General features: G+C 33.3%; 1 protein-coding gene across 4 annotated transcripts in view; it reads left to right on the forward strand.

Moving 5' to 3' along the window:
* Vps13b (vacuolar protein sorting 13 homolog B (yeast)) overlaps window positions 1-24,675 on the forward strand; it is a 657,708-nt gene that overhangs the window by 289,593 nt on the left and 343,440 nt on the right. For all 4 annotated transcript variants that reach the window (XM_005381858.2, XM_005381857.2, XM_005381855.2 and 1 more), the window contains exons 24-25: window positions 11,428-11,648; window positions 14,023-14,226. In XM_005381858.2, the coding sequence (XP_005381915.1) occupies window positions 11,428-11,648; window positions 14,023-14,226 (425 nt within the window). The remainder of the gene's footprint in view (window positions 1-11,427; window positions 11,649-14,022; window positions 14,227-24,675) is intronic.

A 24,675-nucleotide genomic window follows, 5' to 3' on the forward strand; every position in this document is an offset into this window, starting at 1 on the left:
GTTTTGGTTTATATTTTCACTTTCTTGACAGTGTCTTTCATACATCAGAAAATTCCAATATTAGTGAAGGGTAGCTTATCAGTTCTTTTTTATGGATTATACCTTTGGTGTCATGTCTAAAAAGTCATCACACAAGGGTTGTCTAGATTTTCTCCTGTTATCTTCAAGACATTTTTATAGATTGGCATGTAGTGATCCACTTTGAGTAATTTTTGACAAGACAATAAATCTAATCACTTTTTTCTTCTAATTAGCAATTTGCATGATGTGAAGGCCATAAATAATGTTTTTAAAAATGATTACCAAGGTAATATATTCTCAGAAGAAATTTTGGTATTTAGAGATATGCAGAAGAACATAAAAATTATTATTTATGGCAACTGTTATCATTTTGTTTGTTTCTTAGTATTTGCCTTTTCGGTATTGTATGATGAAGACATGTATTCGTATACATATATAATACTTACACAAAATGATATTTATTATGTACAATTATGGTAATATTAATTGACAATTTTTAGCCTTGTTTTGATTTTTATTTTTTAATTTTTGTTACTTTTTGATTTTTAAACTACTTTATTGTGAGTACTTCATACAGATTTAACATTCCAAATTTATTTCTATCTTAAAATAAGATTTTTAAAAAAATTCATTTCAATGGTAAAGTAAGAGGATTGTTTAAAAGTCTTCATTCTTTCATATTGTCTAGTAATGTGGACTGTCTCTCTTTTGTAAATTATGTTTTCCAAATTACAAGGAAACAACATAGTGAAGTTATTTTAGGAGATGAGGGTTTAATGACCATCTGGGGTCAGTGAGACAGCATTGGAAGTGGAATGGCGTAGCCAAATGTGCTAGAAAAAGGAATCAAAAGCTGAGTTGGCTGTTTCCTTCTCTACTACTGTCACTTTTTTTATTATAGTGTAATTTATATATCATAACATTAATGCAGGATACACGTGAAATTCAGTGATTCTAATTTTACAAAGATGTGCAACATAACCACCACACAAATTCAATATTATTTCTCTTTAGAGTGTTCCATTATTATCATTTGCAGTTACTGCCTATTCCTACTTTCAGCCCTAGGCAAACACTGATCTTTGTGTTCTCACTAAATTGCTTTTTCTGTACATTATAATGTAATGGATTGTAAGATATGTAGTTTTTGCAAGTGGCATTGTTCTCTGAATGTTACATTGTTGAGGTTCTTCCATGATACAGCATGTATTAGCAAATGGTTCCTTTTTATTGGTGGGGGTGCATGACATTGTATGGTTATATCACATTTTGTTTCTCATCCACTTGATGATTCACACTTGTGTTGTGAATAATGCTATTATATACCCTTGGATACATGTATTTGTATGGAAAAGTATTATAATTGATCATACAGTCTTTCAAGTAAAATCACTGAATGGTGTGGTACATTTATGTTGAATATTTCTAGATACTACCAAATTGCTTTACATGTAGTTGTTATAGTTTGAGTTTTACATTCTACCGATCCTTGACATTATACCAAATCTAGTGGGTTTGTAGTGGTTTCTCACTGTATTGTGATCTTGCATATTTATAATGAGTAATGTTGTTGGGTGATTTATATATTTAGTAACCACTTCTATATCTCCTTTAGTTAAAATGTATATTCCAATCATTTGTCTAGTTTTGAGTTGTCTTATTTTTTGGGTTGTAAGGATCCTTTAGATATTTTAGATACAAATTTTTTGATACATTATTTACTTTTTTTTTTTTTTTTTTAGTTGTATGACCTTGTTTTCTTAATGGCTAGTTTTGGAAGATAAAATAAAAGTGGTGAAATCAATGTTGTCAAATTGTTTTATGAGTCAGTATTTTATTGTCATATTTTTAGCTCTCCATGTAGATCTGTAATCCACTTTGAGGTAATTTTTATGTATAGTGTATGAAGTAAAGGCTTGTTAATTTTGTTGTTGATTAGTTACCATTTGATGATACATACTTGCATTGTGAATAATGCTATCATATACTCTTGGACACATGTATTAATGTGGAGAAATGCTAGAATTGATCATGCAGAGTCCAGTCATGAGAGTATCCAATTGTTACATTATTATTTTTTGAAAAAATTATCCTTTCCTCGCTGAATTGGTTTGGTACCTTTTTTTGAAAATCTGTTGACTATAACTACATTTTTTCCCTAGACTCTTAATTCTAATCTGTTGATTTATATACCTCCCCTGGTGTCTATATCACATGGTTTTAATCCCTGTAGTGTCACAGTAAGTCTTTAAATTAGATTATAGGCATCATCAAACTTGGTTTTTGAAATTATTTTGTTTATTGTATATCCTTCACAATTTTATTTATTTATTTATTTATTTATTTTTTGGTTTTTCTCCGGTACCGGGAACCGAACTCACGACCTTGCGCTTGCCAGGCAGGCGCTTTTGCCGCTGAGCTAAATCCCCAGCCCCTTCCTTCACAATTTTATAGGAATATTAACATTCACTTACTAATTTCTACAGAAAAAAACCTGTTAGGATTTTGTAGGGATTGAATTTAATTTGGAGGTCAGTATGGGGAAAATTTGATACCTTGACACGATGAGTCTTTTAATCTGTGCATGTAAAATGTTCTCTCATTTATATAGGTTTTATTTACCAGTATCTTGCAGATTCCAGTGTACAAGTCTTATAATTCTTTTGTTAAATTTACCCGTATGTGTTTTGTTTGTTTGATGCTATTCTGATGGGATTATTTGTTTTCATATTTGTATTCTTTATTGCTAATATATAAAAATACACATTGAAATGTGTATGGTTTTCTTGTCTCTTGAAACCTTGTTGAATTTCATTAATAGTTGTAGTTTTTATTTTGGATTTTCTAGGGCAGTTTATATTCTGAGTCATGTCATATCAGAATAAAGAAAGTTCACTACTTTCGTATCTGGATGACATTAAGTTTGTTTTGTTTTACTCCAGTCTATGACCATACTACCCTGAACACGCTCTATCTCTTCTCATGGTAGCTACTCCAGCATTCTTACTGTTACAGTTGTGATGGTATATATTTTTTCTTAGTGTATTGGCTAAGATCTCTTGTGCAGTGTTGTATAGAACTACTGAGAGTAGACTTGCTGCCTTGATTCTAATCCTAGACAGAAATTAATTTTAAATTTTAATATAGCTCTGTGTTAGGTTTTTATTACTATGATGAATGCCTGAGATAATCAACTTATAAAGAGAAAAAAATTTAGACTCGGTTTTGGAGGTTTCAGTCCATCACCCATTGGCCCTGTTGTTTTGAGCCTGTGGTACGTAAGGCCTGTAATATGTCATGGCAGACAGAAACGCGTGGTGAAGCAAAACCACTCACCTCAAAATCAGCATGAGAAAAAATTGAAAGGAGGAAGAGACCAGAGTTTCAGAGTTCCCTTCAAGGGCATCAGCCCAATGACGTAACAACTTCCTATTAGGCCCCACTTCTTAATGTTTCTGTTACCTCCCAATAGAACCACACTGGGGATCAGTCATTTACACATGAATCCTTGGGGATAACTGAAGATCAGCACTACAAGATAAGTACTACTGAGGCAAGAGGATCCTCTGAACCCAGAAGTTTTGGGTCATCCTGGGCAACATAATGAACCTGTGTCTCTTAGAAAAGAAATACCTGGGGCTGGGGATTTAGCTCAGCGGCAAAAGTGCCTGCCTGGCAAGTGCAAGGTCGTGAGTTCAGTTCCCGGTACCGGAGAAAAAACCAAAAAAAAAAGAAAAGAAATACCTAAATTATTTTTCATAAATGTCCTCCATCAGGTTGAAAAGATCCATTGTGTGTATATTCATAATTTGATACCTTTTATCATGAGTTAGTTGCTTCCAGATTTTCTCAAATGCTTTTATGAATTTACTGAGATGATCAAGTAGTTTATGTTATTGATTTTGTCTAGTACATTAACCAATTTTACATAATTAGTTAAATTGTCAATTAAAGAAACCTTGTACTTCTGGGCTATATTCCATGTGGCTGTAGTGTGCTCTACTCTTCTTGTGGTGCCAGATATGTTGTTTCATTTTTAAATGTACTTTTGTAGCTATGTTCATTGAAAGATTTTGGTCTGTAGTTTTCCTATGTGGACTCTAGTTTTAATAGCCAAGTAATACTGTTCTCAGAGAAGTTGGGAAGTTTTTCTTCCTCTGTTTTTAGAAGAATTTATAAAGAAGTTACATCATTTCTGTATTTGATAGAATTTATCAGTGAAATTATGTGGAATTGGTGAACCTTTTGTTTCATTTTCTTGGGCAGTATTTAGGTTAATAATCAAATTTCTTTTTTTTAGATCAATTAAGATTTTTGTTCTTTAGGTTTGTTGATAGTGTTGATCAACTTTCCTACAGACCTGCTGAGTTTTTTCTAGTGATTGTATTGAATGTAAGGTCTTAAGATTGACAAGTATTATTTTTAGTTACCTGCTTTCCTTTTTCTTTAAATTCTATCAGTTTTTGTTTCATGTATTTAGAAATTCTCTTTGTTAGGTGTAAGTGCATATATAATTTTTATGTTTTCCAAAATATTGACGCTATTATCATTATGATATGGCCTTCTTTGTCTGATTAATACTTCTTGTCTTAAACCTCATATCGGTTATAGCTACTCCAGTCTATACCCGGAATACACCCTATCTTTTCTGATGATAGCTACTCAAGCTTTCTTATTGTTATAGTTGTAAAGATATATATTTTTTCTGCCTTTTACTTTAAACTCATACTGTTTTGGAATAAAAGTGTTTCTTTTAGACCGCTTTTCTCTTTTTCTTTTTCTTTTTGCTTTCTTGCTTTTTCTTCAGGCCAACAATCTGATTTTTACGTTGGGTGTGTAAAACATTTTAACTTAATGTAACAGAATAGTAATATGTTGGAATATAATTGGTAATTTGCTACTTATTGTCTGTTTCTCTTGTATTACTTTCTTTGTTTTAATTCTGTATTTTGGTATGCCACTTCATTTTTCTTGATTTTTTTTTTTTTTTTTTTTTTTTTACAATATATACTCTTGGTGACTCTGGTAATTACATTGTGGGTGTGCATTTATTATATTCTACCTTAAATACATTCTATCAAGTCTGGTAAATTACAGAAAATTTGCTGTATTATATATCTGTTATTTACCCCTTTCTGGTGAAACATATATTACATTTACATGTATCAGAGTCCAATAATGCAAGGTTATAATTATTAGGTATTTCTTTCTTTTCTTTTTTTTTTTGTTTGTTTTTTTTCCAGTACCGGAAATTGAACTCACGACCTTGTGCTTGCCAGGCAGGCACTGTGCTGCTGACCTAACTCCCCAGCCCCTAGGTTATTTCTTTCTTGTAAGGTAGATCTATGGTAGTGATTTTCTCTCAACCTTTGTATATCTGAGGATATCTTTTTTTTGCCTGTATTTTTGAAAGATAGTTTTTTTTTTGATGGACAGTTTATTTTTTGATGGACAGTTTATTTTTTTCTTATATATATTTGAATATGATTTTCCACTTTTCTCTTCCATTATTTCAAACAAAAAGTCAGCCTTTAAATGGATTGATTTTTCTATTGTACATTGCTCAATTTCTTTTGTGTTTCAATAATATGATTATGTTGTGTATAGATGGTTATCTCCTGGTATTCATCCTTCTTGGGCTTGACTGTGTATATTAATGTTACCAATTTTGAACTTTTCTTTTTTCTAATTTTTCGTCCACAGTATTTTTTGTGTTTTTGTTGTCTCTCTTTTCTTTATGGGACTTCCTTTATATTTATAGATGTACATGCGATACTGTCACCTTTGTTTCTAATGCTCTGTTAATTTTTTTCAATATGTTTTTCTTTTTGTTCTTCAAATTACATAAATTCTAATTATCTGTCTTGAGGCTCATAGATTTTTTTTTAATGCCATTGTTAATCTGCTATACAAAATCTTCAGTAAAATTTTCATTTTAATCACTGTACTTTTCTACTCTAAAATTTGGTTAGATTCTTTCTGTATCTTCTCTCCTTGTAAGATTATTCATTTGTTGATTCATTGTTATCTTACCATCCTTTAAATTTGTGGGGTCGGTGTGGTAGTGGCGCTGGGATTCACTCAGGACCACATAATTGTTAGGCGTACACTGTACCACTAAGCTAAACTCTCAGCCCACCCTCCTTTAATTTCAAAAATACTTTCTTTAGTTCCCAAAGACATTTATATTAACCTCTTGGTAGTCAGTATCTCTGTCTGTGCCTCTGTGTCTCTCTATCTTTCTGTCTCTAGTACATAATATCTGTTGATGCCCAAAGATCATTTTTATTCACTACAGATTTTTTTCTTGAAGTAGGTCATGTGTTTCCTGTTCTTTGTCTGTCATAAATATCTGTTTTAAATTGAACTTTTTATGTGTTTATATGTGTGAATGTGCGCATGTAGAGAAATTCCCTACCTTTATTTTCCTGAAGGTGTTGTGTTTGTTGTGGGTTTGTTTAGCACTATTTGTGTTGTTACTGACTTGTATCTAGATGTCTTCCCCAAAGCCTCATCTCATTATAAGTGAAGAGTTGTGGAGGTGGCTGGATCTAGAGTGTGTGATATTGCGATCAAAGATGTGGTGCTGTGACTGATTCATGGTGTGATGCGAGGCTTAAGACCGCCCACCCTGTGTGTGAGTGCTACCTGAACTAAGGTTGGATAGCCTGGATAGGATATAAGGGACAAAAAGAAAGTTGCTACTAGTCACTTGTTGTTTCCTGCCTGCTTGCTATAGACTATTTCTCCTCTCTGATGCCCCCACGGCCATGCCACCCTGCCTTGGAGCCACCCAATTACAGACTGAAACCTCTACAAACTGTGAACCAAAATAATCCTTTTCTCCTTTAACTTTGGGTGTTGGGTATTTCATTTCAGCAACATGAATAGTAGCTAAGATATATGTGCTGCAACTGAAGTATGCATCTTTTCTTTTCTTTTTTTTTTTTTTTCTGGTACTGGAAATTAAACTCACGACCTTGTGCTTGCCAGGCAGGTGCTGTGCCACTGAGCTAAATCCCCAGCCCCAGAAGTATGCATCTTTCCATCTATGTGACTGTGATATCTTTTATAATTTTTGCTTCATATTTATTGCCTTCATTTAAAACTCTTGTCTCCTTAGGTATTTATCCCTGTTTTTTCTTGTCTTATTAGTCAGCCAAAACTAATGGGTTTTTTTGAACTGCTAGTAAGGCCTTTTGTCCTCTGTGGTGGGTCTGTATGTGCATGTGTTGTGAATTTTCTCACCATAGTCAGATATGCCTTGCCTCTGTTCTGCTATGAGCTGTTGCTTCTCCCCTGTATATACTTGCAATTCAGGGTTGCTCAGGAATTTATGGAGCACTTAGTTCTTCAAATGCATTGTGCAAGCATACCATTCCCATTAGGAAGACGTTTGCCGCAGTGTCATCCATAGACCTAGACTAAATGAGCTATTTGTCTTCCATGTTCAGCCACTGCTGAAGTAATCATCTTGTGGACAGTGCTGCAAGGTCTGGACATTGATTACACCTCCAAATCAAATGGCCTCTTTCAAACTATGGCAGCAGTGAGCTTATGGTCTGCCTCACCATAGCACATTATCTACACTGAATGAGCTCTGGAGAGTCGGGAGTGACTTTGTGCTCAAACATGTCACAGTCTCTCATTCTTTGCAACCAACTGTCAGCTTTTTTAAGGCATATATTCTTTGCTACTCAGGATACTTGGTTGTGTTTATCAATTACATCAAGCTTTATGTTTTATTTTGGGGCAAGAGGATTTTTTGTAACCTCCTCACTTGGCCATAACTGCCAGTCTTACCTAGATCCTCTTATTTTGTGAAACCATTTTATAGGTTAATATTTATTTGCATATGTAACCTGGAAGTGGTTGTATTTCATCATCTCCTTTGCTTGGCCACGTTGAGAGTCAGGCAAGAACTGCACCATGACTTATGCAAAGAATCTTCCATTACTGCTTTATGTAGAAAACTGTGACTGTGGTAGAAAATGTTTAAATTCCTGTCTCATGCATATTCTGTGTGTAACACCACAACTGTATAGTTACATACTCTCTCGGGTACTTAATTTCTTGAAAGGAAGTCCTGCTTTGTATTGTTCTGTTTGAATATATCTAAACTTTTCTTCCATAGTTCCTGACACTATCTGGGGAAAAATTACTTTTTGCCTCCATTGGTAATTTTGCTTTTTCTAACTCCTTCACTGTTTTGTCTAATCCTTTGCACAGACATGACAGGTATCACTTATTTACCTGTACTAATGTTAAGGGACTGAATATTTGTACCCCCTTCCAATTTGTATGTTGATAGCGTAGTTCCCAATGTAATTGCATTGTGAGGTGAAACTTTTAGGGAAGAAATTAGGTTCACATAGCATTAAGGTAGAACCTATATGATTGAATTAGTGCCTTATTAATTAAGTACAGTAAGAGACAATAGAACTTTCTCTTTCTTGGTCACCTGAGAAAACAGAAAGAAGTTTCCCCAAGCCAGCTTCAAAAGGACCCTCCCCAAGAAGTGTATCAGCTCCTAAAGCATGGACCTCCCAACCTCAGAACTGTTATGTTTGTGCCAGGAGTAGTGGCATACATCACAGCACTCTGGGCTACAGAAGAAGGAGGATGGCTGGTTCAGCTCCAGCTTGTGCCAATTACTTACATCTGTTCTGGATGGTTATCTGAGTATATTTTAGCAAGCACTAAGAACACTATTTGGCCATATTATAAAAATGAATATGTACTTATATTTGTGGAAGGTGGTATATACATAGCATACTTATAAAATATTTGCATGGTTAATGTGATTTATGATGTTACTAATTGAGGAATTTTTGTCATTACATGTGAACATCTCAGCTCTTAGGTAAAGTGTGCTTTTAAAACGACTATCTGCATGCTAAGTAAATAGACATAAAGTAATACATTTAAAGGTTTGTTTTAAAATGCTAAATACCTAGCACAGGCCTATAATTCCAACACTTGGAGGCTCAGGTTGGAGGATCTCTGCAAATTCGAGACCATCCTGGGCTACAAAGTGAGTGTGAGCCCAGCCTAAACTGCATAGTGAAACCCTGTGCCAAAAAGACCAAAACCAAAATACTATATATATATATATATTCTGTATATACAATTTCAATGTATTGTGATTCTGAAGAAGAAATAGAAACATATAGCTGAGATTAGAAACAAGTGTCATTGGGAATCTTTTCTTAAATTTAACAGATTTAAATGTGGTGGTCTTCCATACAACATAACCACAATTTAACATTTCTTGGATGAAATAGTGTTTGAAAATATATATTGTATATTTGTACACATACATATGTACATCCATACAGAGGGAGAGAGAGAGGGCAGTAGCTATTGTATACACATATGGGGGGCACTACCTATTGGTTTTAAACTTTATATATGAAATCATTCCAAATATTTTAAGACAAAATTGGCAGAGCTCTTATTTTGTAAATAGCATGGAGTTTGATGTGTATCTTTAAAATAATTTCAGAATTAGTTGCAGATAATTTAAAGTTCATCATTTGATGGGGGCAAAATATTTTAAGTCTTCAGATAAAGTACCATAGTACTGACCATATTATGTTATTTGTAGTCATTGTTGTAAACTGTTTTGTAATGAAATTTATTTTATTCAGATCTCAATTTCAAAGTTTCTTATTTTCTGGATGTATTAACTATATTTAGTTAGGACATTGTGAATGATCACACTGATAAAAATCTACCTCTTGGAATCTATAGAGTATCAAATGCATATTTAGATTCCCTTCATATATATTCATAGTATTATCTGATAAGTAATTTCCTTAGTATTTTTTCTTTAATAAATAAGGAATGTTACATTATAAGACCAGTGTAATCCTTAGTCCTTCCTCTGCTTTGGCATGCCTGTTACCCTTAGAGGCCAGGCATATGGAGGAAATACAACAAAACATTGATAGTCTTTATATTTTAGAGTGACAGGGTGGAGGTAGATTATGCCTGATTTTGAGGTTTTCTTCTTTAAATATGTCTTAAATTACCTTTGTAAGGTACTGAGTACCTCTCTAATTAGAACATAAGTAAATGTTCTCTATTTGTTTTTAAGTAATTGAATTATTTCAAAAGAAATCTGTACTATCTCATCTGTGCTGAAAAGTGCTAGTAAAATTTTAAGTCAAAAATATAAGTGATATGAACATTACTTTCCATCAAATTGTCATCACAATATGTGATTATAGATATTTTAATACTGAGTGGAGTATTTCACAAAGAAATATATATGTATATGGCATAAAAATAAGATGTTCTATATCAGAAATTTGTATCAATGGATTAGTGTTATCTGAGATAAGTAGTTAAAGAGAAAAATATGAAAGAAGGAAAGGAGTTTTGATTTTAATCCTGCAGTATATGAGGGCTAATTTTTCTATGAAGAGTATTTAATTTAAAAGAACTCAAACACATGAGGGTCATCCAGGAAATACCTTGAAATGTCCCCTTATGCTCACTTTGGCAGCACATACACTAAAACTGAAATGGCTCCTGAGTCTTACCTGTAGAGATTATGATGATTAAGTAGATCTAAAGTAGAAACCAGGAACTTCTATTTTTAGTAAGCACCCCACAAAATTCTCATGAAAGTTCCCCAACAGACTGCAGTAGATTAACTGCTTATACTTTTTCCTCTAATTCCACAGCCCAATCTATGGTTACTTTCACTTCATATAGAAATTATTGCAAAATTTTAACTGGGTGCTATGGTACATGCCTATAATCCCAGCTTCTGAGGAGGCTGAAGCATGAAGACCTCGAGTTTGAGGCTAGCTCTGTTAATTTAGCCAGACCCTGTCCCAAAATAAAAAAGCTGGGGATGTACTTACGTGTAAAGTGCTTGCCTAGTATTTGTGAGCCCTAGGTCAAAACCCCAATACCGCACGTGAGCAGTACAGACACATCCACACGCACGTGCGCTCGCGCAGGCGCGCGCACACACGCACACACACACACACACACACAATCAACTTCATTTTCCTGGTTTAATTCATTTTCTATAGTCTCCAAGATATGGTGCATGTGTTTCCTAGAGCTGCACGATAAAATCCAGTAGAAGTAAGAGAAATGGAAGTTAGAGCTTCTTTGTAATTATTATCTCTTCAATTCCTATTGATGTATTGTTTATAATATAGAGTATTATTGATACAAAAGTATAAGTACAAAAATAAACATTTTAAAAGGTAAAAATATTCTGTAAATTATTTAGCACTTGCTCTCTGGGATACTATATTTGCTTTTTACAATACTGCATTAAATGCTTTACATTTCAAACATAAAAAAGTCATTTGACTATCATGTGACAGTTAACTTATTTTTTTGTTTATATGCCTTCTTCCTTCTTTTTTTCCCTTTTATCAGGTGATGCTTTTCCTTGGACCATCAGCCTACATCATTTCAGCATATATACCCTTCTTGGAAAACAAGTGATACTTTGCTTAGTGGAACCTATGGGTTGTACCTCTACTTTAGCTGTCACATCTCAAAAACTAATTGCTACAGGACCTGATGCAAGACATTCATTTGTTGTCTGTCTCCATGTTGACCTAGAGTCCCTGGAAATAAAATGCTCTAATCCCCAGGTTGGTACATTGGATTTATGAAAGGAAAGTTAAAGTTACATGTTTTAAAAATAAGTATCTATTTTATTGGAAGATTCCTCTTAAGTATTTCTTTTTTTAAGTGGCCCATCAGTGATTCGGGTGATTAGATTAAGAATTACTTTGAAGCTTTCCCTTGTTTTGTAATTTAAACTGTTCTGAAAATGTAATGATGGCAGCATAGATGTGTCTTTTATCTGGTGGAATAAATCAGTTATAGATGTAATGCTTTTAAACACGCATTTTTTTTTTACTGTCAGACTGAAAGGGTCTATTGATGTGAGCAAGTTTAGGTTTTAGTCAGATTCTCACTCAGAACCTGTTTATTTGTCATGAAGTATTAAAAAAATAGTAGCAATGTTTACTCTTTGAAAAGGCCTTGTTAATCCTAGATGATTCGGTTTTTCTTAGGTCAATCATGGTATATTCTTTAGCTCTACAATTTAATTCATCTTTATTTGTATAAATTATTATGGAAAATTTAGCACTTGGTTAATTTTCTGTGGCCAAATAATATTTCCTTGTAGTATATGTACATACATGTACTTGAATTTGTTCACTGCTTATTATTGAACATTAGAGTTTTTTTTCTAATTTTGAACTATTATAGATAATGCTGATATAAACATTTGCGTGCATATCTTTCTATGGACATTTCCAGGGAAAATTACTTAAGAATGGAATGCCTAGATTGTATTGAAGGTATATGCCTGTTTCAAAACTATCAAAAATTAAATGCTGTATTTTGCATTTTAACCAGCAGAGAATGAGAATTTCAGTTGCTCTGCATTAATAGTTGACTTTTAAATTTCAGACATTCTATTAAGTGGAAAGTGGGAGTGCATTGTATCTTTAGATGGGATGATTACTAATGGAAGGATGAAAACAATATCTATCCTCAAATTAATGGCCTCATTTTGGGAGGAACCCAACTCTTGTGTTAGCAACTTTCTTCTTTGAAGAAAACAATATGTTTAATGCTTATGTTATTGCTTGGCACTTTATAGACACTTTTATGCTGAGACATTGTAAGGGTGGATTACCTCAGGAGGGTAGGAGTTTGGAAGCTGAATGAAAATGAGGCTCATTGACCCCCTTTCCCTACCTATATTCATGCTGAAACCTCTATATAATGTTTAATAATAGTAAGAGGGAATTAGAATAACAAAGCAGCATTACCTCTGGTAAGTGTACTCCATACACTTAAAAGTATATAGAATTTGTGTCCTTTGTTTATACTCTGCTTGTAATTTTATTTTTTAAAAAGTAAAATAATCTTTTCTCAAAAATTGAGTTTATCTCAATTAATTCATTTTTAAAGAAACATCATTATGAGAAAAAGTTTCAAACTAAAATTTTTCTAAGAAGTTTTTTTTAAAAAAAATCTGTCTTCATGAGTTTATTTTTAAACACAAATAGCTATATCCTTAGATTTGAGACTTTATTATACAAAAGGGAGAAAACTACACTTGAGTACTGTTTTATATCAAATAAGGACTGACAACAGTGTTCTTAATGCATCTGTTCTGCCCACATAAGAAGCCAGCTTCATCATCTGGATGTGTCCTGGGGCTGAAACTTCTTATAAATATGAGAATTTCACTTTTAAAAAAAAAAATGGCAAGCAGAATATGGTATCCAGCTGTGGATTTGCTTATATATTGTGTTTGCATTTTTACCCTGGGCTTGTTTTATATAGTATATGGCAATATGTTGTCATACAAATTCCATGATTAATGCTTATTTATGAAATCTTGTATAAATATCTTAGAACTCAGTCAAACAATGTGCAAGTTAAACAGTTTTTTTCTCTGAATATTGGAGTGACATATCCCAGGGGGACAGTAGGTTGGATATGTTCTTTATCTATAGAAAAGTCTCATATGTAACATTTTGCTTTTACTGTTCTATGTTATACCATTCTTTTCAGTTTACTTTGCCAAGAAGAGATCTAGTTGCAGTTATATACCTCAGAAAGATAAAAGACATAGAAATTATTGAGAAATAGGATGGTAGTTATTACATATTTCACAAATAATTACATATACTGGGATATGTATTTGTTTTCTAATTTTGATCTTGTCTCCTGTTTAAGAGACGTGTGATTCGCTCTGTTGTTTATATCTTAAGTCAACTTTTTCATTGTCAGCTGCACTTACTAGCATGGTTTTATTCCAAAGAAATGCTGGATTTAAAATATCACAGTGTGAGTATGAAGCAAATGATAAGTGTGAATAAATTAAGAACAGTGATCCGTTGGTAAATACTTAAAGATTCTTATTACTCTATGCTAGCTTAGCATTTTAGTGAATTGTGAGTAGAAATTGAAAAATTTCTGTTTTTCTTTTATGGTCAGGTTCAGCTCTTCTATGAACTAGCTGATACATTGAATAAGGTCTGGAATAAAATTCAGAAGAAAGGCAATCTGAGTACTTCTTCAGCCTATTCAGAGACTATGGCAGGCCCTGTCCCCAGTTCTCCAGTTCGAAGCAGTGTAGGCACGGTTCCTCCAGATACTAGCACATGCAGTCCATCTGCTGATATTGGAACTACTACTGAGGTAAGTGTTTCTGAAAAATTCTCCTTTCAAATGAAGGGTAATATATAACGCAGAGTTACATAGCATAGTTGAGACTGAAGATGACCTCACCACTGTGGATGCCAACAGATTTGGAAAGCTTTTGTGGAACTCTGGTAGCAGTGACTGTGTATGGTAGTCTTTTTAGGTCCAAGTATTTTTATTACTTTCAGTAGGCTGTGGGGTAATTCAGAACCACGGAGGCTATGTGAAATAGTACGCGCTGAGACACAATAAGGGTATGTTTCCTCAGGAATCTGGAAACTTAGAAGCTTAGTGAAAATGAGACCCCCTTCCCCTACCTCTGTACCTCAGCCCCTATTTGAGCCAGAGTGTTACTGTTACCTTTAGTTCAGTGGTTTTCATCCCTGTCAGACCCAGTGTCTTTCTCTCTTCCCCTCACTCATAAAATCTCATTAACTTTAATACCATAGTGACAACTGTCCCTCTGCTTAGTTGCTTACCCTGCCTGGGGTCTTCTTTCTGTTGGTGTTCTTGGATTTGTGCACATTGTTACATCTCTGAAGAAACTGTTCAAAAGGTCAAGGGCACTAGGGAGAGGGGAGGAGGAAAAGAAGGAAGGGAAAGAAAAGAAGGACAAAATGAGAATATAGTGTCACCTGGCATGCTAGTACCCTTTTCAGAAAACTAATATTTTAAATTACCGCCTTATTATCTTGAAACAAAAATAAAAGATATAACATGAAATGATAATTTAAAATTATATAACTTGTATATAAATATAATTTTTAAAATAGACAATAAGTATAAAGGGAAGTAATTTATTATGTAATATGTATTATTTCATTATATAAATGCTGTGGCACAACTATATTAAAAACACAATTACTGTGAAAGTGAGGAGTATTGATAAACTTGTTAGGTCTATATTAACACCTCAAGTAATACAGTTTTTGGTTACGGAATTCCTGAAATAGTGACAATCTTGATAAAGTTTTAACAAAAACAGTAGCTCAATCTTTGCTTTAGTAGTTGCATTTCTGGATCTCTTAGTGTTAAAAACATACAAAGATTTTAGAAAATTGTATTTAGATTTAAAATAGGTTGTATAACCAAGTATTTATAAATAGGATTTTTCACCCATGTGATTTGTCTGTGAGACAGGCTCTGCACGAGTGTCTTGTTCTCCACAGCACCTCCTGAATCCCTAACTCCTAACTCGTAATTGCCAGTGGAGACTCTCATTGTGTCAACCAAAAACTCCTCATTCATTTCCAAGGCACCCCTTAAATTGCTAAGCTTTCCAATTGAGGATTATTATTGTATAGTACGTAGATGGAGTTACAGTTTTGTTTTTCATGGAAACAACTGTTTCCTCCGGAAATAAAGCTACTTGCAAAATAATGGAGTGTGAGAATAGTCAAGTAAAAATAGTATTAATTTTTTTATCACAAAAATCAGTAAAAGTGAACAAACTTAGAAGGGCAAATTTAAACATGTTGGAATAGATCTGTTTAACCCTTTATACAAGTGACTTCTCTCTCCTTAATTCCAAATTTTAACACATGACCTAAGTGATGAGCGATTGATCTTTCTTTTTCTTTTGTAGATGAGAAAAGTAGAAGTTAGATTTCATGAGTTCTTTTCAAATTAATGGAGTATGTCTGTTCTAGATTAGAAGCCATCAGTTCATTTGTAGAGATTCTCAATGCTAGTAGCATATAAAACTCTGAGAAGTTTTGCTGTAGAGTTTGAATATATCAGTTTTGAATACATCAGTTTCCATATATTTTCAAATGATTCTCTTTTGTAGTTTACTTATTAACAATGTATAAAGTCCACTTTGTGAAATACTTTGGTAACATAAACAAAGTTTAAGGTAATAAGTTACGAGGTAAGTGTAGTTACAAGTGAAATTGGAGTTAAATTTAGAAACTTTTCATTGGTAGGATAAAGTGTGTTTCATTAAACAGTTTGCTAAGTACTGTGGCATGAAAATGAGTATGAGTGCATAGTCTGAAGATGTTCTTTTGGGAAGACATTTGAAAACCATTGCAAATGCATGGAAGTTAGGATGTTGTGTAGCTGTTGACTATACATGTAAGAATTGCATTCATACAATGCGTAGTGCTTTGATTGTTTTCAAATGTTAAAGTGATCATGTTTTTCTGAAATGAATTCAACTTGGTTTTTGTATATTTTCCTTTTTTGTGTATTGCTGGAGTGAGCTTGCTAATTATTACGGATTTTGGTGTATATATAGTCATAAGTAATACTGACCTTTGACTTTTTTCTTATAATTTGCTTATCACATCTTTATATCAGGATTATTGTATTTTCATAAAATAAGCTGAGAAGTGCTCTTGCTTTTCTACTTGCTAGAAAACCATGCTTTTCATTTGAAAATTCTCATAATTACTATATGTCCCCATGATAATCCACAAAGAAATCCTGATTGCAAAGGTACTTGACTATAACACATACTTAATCTAAACTGGAGGCTCTTGGCCTTAGTGTTATTTTGATACAGAACTAGGTTTAACATAGAATATTATTAGAGATGGACAAGGAAATGGTAGTACTGATGGAGAAAGAACATTAATTTTTATGAAGGGAACACAGAAAAGGTTCTTGATCTTGTTCTTAGCTCTGTTACTTCTATTTTCCTAGAAACTGATTTTTACACCATTCATTGATAAAATAATACTAACAAAAATGTGAATCTGTTCTGGTGACCCAATTTACCTTAAATAAAACTATTGAGCATATTTATGATATATACTCCTTGTATAAAAGGCCTTGTTTTTGCACAATTACAATTATATATTCTAGGTAACATTTTTTGTGCTAAAATTTCCTATTCTTCCCTTGCTGTAAAAAATATCTGAGTTAATCAGCTTGTAAAAAGAAAAGCTTTATTCTGCCTCAGAATTTTGGAGATTACAGTCTATGATCCATTGGTCTGTTGTTTGGGGGCCTGTGGCATGGCAGCAGTGCACAGCAGAGCTATTCATCTCCTCACCAAAAGGAGAAAAGAGAAGGAGGAAGGCACTACATCCCATTTTCCCCTTAATGGCTGTGCTCCCAGTGATTAGAAGACCTCCCACTATGCCTCACCTGTTAAACTTTCCACAGCCTCCCAATAGCACCAGGCTGGTGACTAAACTTTTTAACATATGGGCCTTTGGAGGACATTCCAGATACAAACCATAGCAATATGCAGCATAAAATTTGCTACTTTAACAGTTTTTTAAAGTGGTGTCCTATTGTTATACAACCATCAGCCCCAGAACATTTTTATCTTCCTCAACTGAAACTTTTTTGTGGAATAGTAAATTACCATCTTAATATTAAGCTTCTGAGCTGGAGTGCAGTGTCATGCTCCCAAAAGTCCTAGCTGCTCAGGAGGCTGATTTGGGAGACTGCTTGAGCCTGGTTCAATTCCAGCCTGGGCAACTTAGGAAGACCCATCTCTGAATGAATGAATGCACAAAAAATTAAGGCTTCTGATGTATGAACATAAAGTGTATTTTCCTTTATTTATATTATCTTTAATTCCTCATAGCAGCATTTTGTGATTTTAGTGTACACGTTTTACTTTCTAAGTATTTTATAAGGTGTAATTAAAATGTATGGAAATGTTTAAATAGAAAACACGTATTACACTGAAAGAGAGCTTGCCATGAATCATCCTCAGAAACTCCCCCTTGCTTTGAACACACTTATCCCATTGTTCTTCCCTCTTTCTGAAGCAATTCTGGATATTCTCTTTTGTGAGTGTCTTTACAAAGTGTGATTTAAAACAGTAGGATGAACACTGTTGCTTAGTGTCATCCAACAGAAAGGCAAGCTTTGTAAAAGCATAATAGTATGTCCTCATGTACTATATTGACGACTACAGTTATGGGCTCTTTCGCAGAGTCAGAATGATCCATAAATGGTAAATGTTATGAATGGATTCAGGACACCAAGTCAGCCATAATAGTGTATGAAAAAAACAGCCATAACATCATGAAAAAAACCTCCTAGATCTGTTTCAGAAAACGATAAGGATGATGGGATAAATGTGCTTGAGGGAGAGTCTTTACAGTGGACTAATGGCAATGTCTTTGATTATAATACATTTTTAAAATTTAAGCATTCACCACATTATTCAGTTTCAACTGGTATTCTTCTAGATGCTATCATAAATGAAATTATTTTATTAATGTCTTGTTCTGATTCTTCACTGATAATGCAAAGAAACACACCAGATTGTGTATGCGGCTTGGTATTCTGCAACTTTGCTGCATTTATTAGTTCTAAAAGTTTTATTTTGTGTAGTCTTCACAGTTTCCTGAATATAATGTCATGTTGTCTAATAAACAGATACTTTTACTTCTTCATTTCCAATTTGGATGCTTTTTCTTTCTTTTTGTTGCCTAACTGCTCCAACTAGGACTTCCAGTTCTATGTTGAATAGATTTTCCAATGCATTTAAAAAATATTAGGCAATATTTTAAAGTCAAACATGACATCCTGTTTTCGTAATTACCTTTATTGTGAAGGAAAACTTCAAGCGTTGTCTTGGCTATGATTAAGTTCTGTACAAATGGCAAAAGATTTATTAACAAATTGGATTTTTGTTTTTCTATTTCCATATTTTACTTTTATGCTATGATAAGTAAAATATAAATTAAACTAAAATTATCTAGACTTAGGTTTATTTTTTTATTTTAAAAAATAAAAGAAGGAAAACAACAAACAGACATCCATTTACAAAATAGCATAAGAATAATACAAACAAAAGAATTACAGACAAAGTAGTAGGAAATTAACAATGGTTGTTGTATTACTCATTGATACTTTCAAAGTGGTTTCTCAGGAAAACAGATAGAGACATACAAGACTGATCAAACAAGTAATCAAACAAGTAATCATTAACTGTTCCTTTCTATAGAGCAGTAGAAAACAGTAGTATATACATCCTTAAATAATTTCCCTTTCTTTCCCTTCTCTTTTCCCACACCCCAGTTGCCCTTTACTTTTGAGCATTTTCCTTTTATTTCACAATGTCTATCATATCTCCTGGTTTTTATTCACTCTTTCAGGTCTTACACTACTGAGAGAATATGATGCTTACACTTGCAGGTCTGATTTATTTCACTTATGAGTATGGTCTCTAGTTGTGACCATTTACCCATAAAATCCTCAAGTTTATCTTTCTTTATAGCTGAATAATATTCTATTATATAAAACTACCACAATTTTTTTACCCATTCCTCAGTGGATGGACATTTGGGTTGCTTCCACAGTTTAGCAGTTACAAATTGTGCTGCTATGAACATGGGTGCACATATATCACTGTGATAAGATGTTTTCAGATCTTCTGGGAAAATACTGCAAAGGGGAATAGCTGGGTTGAATGGGACCTCTAGAGCTGGTTTTTTGAGGAGTCTCCAGACTGATTTCCACAGTGGTTTCACCAGTCTGCATTCCCACCAGCAGTGGAGAAAAGTTCCTATTTCTCCACAGCCTCGCCAGCATTTGTTACTGGTTGATTTCTTAGTGCTTGCCATTCTTACTGGGGTGAGATGAAATCTCAGTGTTGTTTTAATTTGCGTTTCTTGAATGACTAATGATGTTGAACATTTCCTCATGTATTTGTTTGCCATTTGTATTTCTTTATCTGAGAAGTATGTATTCATCTCAGCTGCCCATTTTTGGATTGGGTCTTTGAATTTGGGGGGGCTGATATTTTTTAATTCTTCATATGTTCTAGATAGAAGTCCTTTGTCTGACGGACAGTCAGCTAAAATTTTTTCCCAATTTGTGAGTTTTCTTTTTACTCTGCTAGTGATTTCTTTAGATATGCAAAAACTTTTCAGTAGGATGAGATCCCACTTGTTGATTCTTTGAAGTATTTCATGGGAAGTTTGGTTTTTGTTCATGAACTCTCTGCCTACCCCTATGTCTTCAAGGTTTTTTTTTTTGGTTTTTTTTTTTTTTTTTTTGGTTTTTCTCCGGTACCAGGAACCGAACTCACGACCTTGCGCTTGCCAGGCAGGCGCTTTTGCCGCTGAGCTAAATCCCCAGCCCCTGTCTTCAAGGTTTTTTACCTACTTTCTCTTCCAATAGATTTAGTGTTTCTGGTTTAACATTGAGATCTGTGATCCATTTTGACTTGAGTTTGGTGCTTGATGATAGACTTGGGTCTATTTTCAGTCTTTTACAGGTGGCAAGCCAGTTTTTCTGCATCATTTTTTAAAGAGGCTATCATTCTTCCAGTGAGTTTGTTTGGCCCCTTTATGAAAGATTAGGTGGCTGAGTGTGTTTTTAGTTGTGTCTGTGTTTTCCAGCCTGTTCCATTGATCTTCTGGTTTGTTTTTTAGCCAATAGCATGTTGATTTTATTACAGTAGCTTTATAGTATAAGTTCAGGTCAGGGATTGTAATTCTACCTGACTTGTCCTTGTTGCCCATAATTGCTTTTGCTATTCTGGGTCTCTTCTGGTTCCAGATGAATTTAAGGAATGTTTTATCTAGATCTATGAGGTATGCTAATGGTAGTTTAAAGGGAATTGCATTGAATCTGTACAACAATTTTGGGAGCATGGCCATTTTCACAATGTTGGTTCTTCCTATCCATGAGCAAGGAATATTTTTCCATTTACTGATATCTTCTTCGATCTCTTTTTTTCAGAGTACTGTAGTTTTCATTGAATAGATCTTTTACTTCTGTTGTTAGATTGATTCCTAAATATTTCAGTTTTTTGGATGCTATTGTGAAAGGTATGGTTTCCTTAATTTCTCTCTCACAGGCTAAGAAGTTTATATTGGCTCAGAAGTAAATGTGTTGAGTAATGGTTTTGTTATTTCAATACCATTCTGAATGTGGTATATAAAATTTTTGTCACCATCTATCAATGTTATCTTTATTATCAGAGGATAACCCCTCTTTAAAGCTCAGTACAGAGTAGGTTCTAAAATTAATGTTCTTCGAAATGTGTTAAAGTATGTTGACCTATCAACTGACATAATGGCAAATTTAAATTTCACTTGTCATTGTACATGAAAAAGAGATGTAAATGTTTTATGTAAATGAATGAAACTACATGTTTATTTTTTGTTTCTTTATTTTTATCTCTTTAGACATAATTATTTTATATTTTTATCAGGTTTGATAATGTCAACTCTTGATCGTAGAAATTTCCTTGTTTTAGTAACTTTGTTTTGGGTGCATTTCATCAATAGGATGTTGAGATTCTTACATAGTAGCTGAAAGCCTGTCCCATAAGATGTTACATGTTTACTTCTTCAAGGCACTACAAAGGAAATCACTGTATCTTTGGATATCTTTACTGTTATTTTTATGGATAGAAGTGTTGTGAAACATTGAGGTGTATGAAATCAAGCCCTTCATCCTATGTGTAACCCAGAGTTGTATTTAAAGTTTATGAGGGGTAAATTTTTCTCTCTACTTCAACTCAGGTAGATAGTGCTTTTTTCCTGGTTTTTTTTCTGTTGTTTTTCTAAGTTCTTAATTTTGATATTTATTAATTGTCAGCCTTTTTCCTTACAGAACAGCCAACCAAGAAAAGCTGCCATTAAAACACTAATATTTTGATGATTTCATTTTTCTGAGAAGTAAATAAAACAAACACATGCACAAATACACACAATATATACAAATTCACATACTCTGTTGCATAATACATTCACAGTCTACAGTTCTTTTGGAAGTATTTTTCTTTACATAGTGTAAAATTATATTTTGAACCTTGCCTTTTTAGTAGTTTTAATGAAGGTAATTTTCAAGGGACAATTATGGTACTCTCTTTATAAAACTAAATCCCTTCAACTCATTTATAATTTTTTCATTTAACATTTTTTCATTTTGCCATTCTCCACGTTTGTGCAATGTTTTTGATGATGTCATCCTTATTCACAACAGTGGTATCAGAAAATAACTTCAAAGATTTAGAAAAATCTAAAGTGTAAATGCTTGCATAGAATATGAATTATACATTAGCACAAAATTTGATATATTAACTTGTCAATGCTTGGAATCTTAAGACTGTAGCAAAATTTGACTAGCATTGTTTATTGATCCAAAAACTAAAATTGCTTTATTAGCAGCTGAACTTAAAAAAAAACAGCATGAAAGGATTCATTTCTTAATGTTCAGAATTGCTTATACTGCATGATTTTCAGTTAAAACTGAGTATTAGACTGAGAAATTATTTGAAATCAATTGTTACAGTAGTTGCTGTCATAATTTTTTCAGTTAATTACAATTCACTTAAGTAGTGATACACCGCACATTAATATTTAAATAACCATGTAGATAGTAAGCTTAGTTTGAACTTTTTGCTCAGTTGCTATTTTAAAATCGTCTCATAGTTATTTTAAATTTTTTCGTGAAGATTCACTATTTTATGTAGTATTTTTCTTTACATAGTCTTATTCCAAACCCTTAATGAGGAACCTTTTATTCAAAATGTGGAAATCATAACATTTAGATTATCCTTGTATTTGAATAGTTATGGGAAAAAAACAAAGATACTGCATCAAAACAGATCAGAGAAATGAAGGTTTTTGTTTAATTTCCACATTCCATTCAGTATAATGTTTTGTATATACTGCTTTTCTTGTTTGAAAATGTTCATATCAGGGTATTTCTCTAGTTTTTAAATTATTGACTAGTTGAGTTAAGAATTCAGATAGCATACAAATATAACTACTAATTTGAGGTAATTTTAATTTATTTTGCTCACTAATCATCAATTATGTTTTTAGGGTCCTCTTTGAAATTGTAGTTTTAAAATTTAACAGTTTCTAATTAGAATTTACATTCAAAAAAGTTCATAAAATTTTTAAAATATTTTACTCTTTCAAGTGTTGGGGTCTTTTGTTTAGTTGCATCAAAACTACTTTTAAATTATTTGAATATGGAAGACTTACTAGGAATGAATCTAGTTTTATGAAGCATATTCTAAAAATTGTTTGTGTTAAATAGAAGTTTTTTTTCATATGCTCCCCAGATGATTTATTCTTTAAACTCCAAGTAATTCTTTTCATGCTGACGTGCTGGTAGTGAGCACTGTGCTTTCCTGCCCACATAACTGAAGCTGCCTGAATTTCAGTCTGGCTCTTGGTAGAGTGGGAAGTATGAGTGAGAGGCTGAAGTACTGAGCTTAAAAGGATTTAATCATTTTTCCCACCCTTGCATTCATATAGTGAGAGCAAAGGCAATGGAGAGCCTAGCAGGCCACTTGTTACTGTTGATTTAAGTACAAACAGTGGTGGAAGTTTTTAACCTTTTGAGAAATTTTGTGATTGAACAAGAATGCTGGAATTATTTTGATAAGAAAGGGCAGCAGTGTGGCCAAAACTATGAGCATCCCAGAGCTCTGAGGCAGGCCAAGGATGAAGGGCTTAAGTGTTTGCTCTTTCAGATGAATACAGATAAATTCACCTAGGAAAATAAATGCAGTGTTTTGGTCAGTTTACAACAAAATGGTAAAAGATTTGAACTGTTTATTTTAGAACTTGGCCTAAGGAGGTGTGGGAAAATAGTTCAGCATCTCCATTTCTGGCATGATTTTTACTATAGATTTGGAAACAGCAGAAAATTAATGCACAAACATGTTTAACAATACCACACCAAATGTTATAAATCAAAAATGAAAATTGAAACTGCATGAGGAAGTACAGCAAAGCTTTGTCTCAGGAGTGCTTACTAAATTTGAGGCAGCAGTTGCCTTAGCATTTTTATTAAGTATACCCAGTAGTGTTAAAAATCAAGGTCTTGTTGATTTGCGATACTATTTTCTCTACACTTTTCCATTCTTGGGAAATGATGTTCTTCTAATCCTTGGAACAAGGATTTAACTTATGCATGCTTCTTTTCTAAGAACTTATCCCTAAAGAAAGGCATACTGACCACATTAATGTCTTTTATTTAATTTGGCTTTGTAAAAAGCATCATCTCCTAGAATTAGTTGCGCCTTTCATTAGATTTTTGTTAGACAGCTAACAAAAATCTGATTTTTTTAAATAGCTTTTCAAGATCTAAAAATTTCATTCATAACAGATTTAGGACTCCTTGTTTTGGAGAAGTATTTATCTAAAAATCCCACCAACAGTGAGCTATTTGCTTGTTGTTTGTGGGACACAGTGACTGAGTATAGTGCCTTCAACTGAGGTTTGACTCTTTACATTTCTATCACTCTAAATCCTTGGATGTACTCTTTCTGTAGTTGGTAACTAGCTCTTCCTAAACACCTGGCTATCAGTCTGTGAAAGTGTTGCTCATTTGACCTTGTCTCTTTCTGGGGTTGCAGGGAAAATTAATTTTCTTCTGATTTAGTGATATTGTAAAGCATTGAGTTCAAGGTAAAAGCCTCACATGCAGAACTAGATGTACCCTTGTCAGAATGGTGTATCTGTAGTAATAAGGGCAGAGTTTTGTGGGGTTTTGTGGGTTTTG

The sequence above is a fragment of the Chinchilla lanigera genome, unplaced genomic scaffold (genome assembly GCF_000276665.1).
Source record: "Chinchilla lanigera isolate Chin_1 unplaced genomic scaffold, ChiLan1.0 scaffold00016, whole genome shotgun sequence".
NCBI classification, from domain to species: Eukaryota; Metazoa; Chordata; class Mammalia; order Rodentia; family Chinchillidae; genus Chinchilla; species Chinchilla lanigera.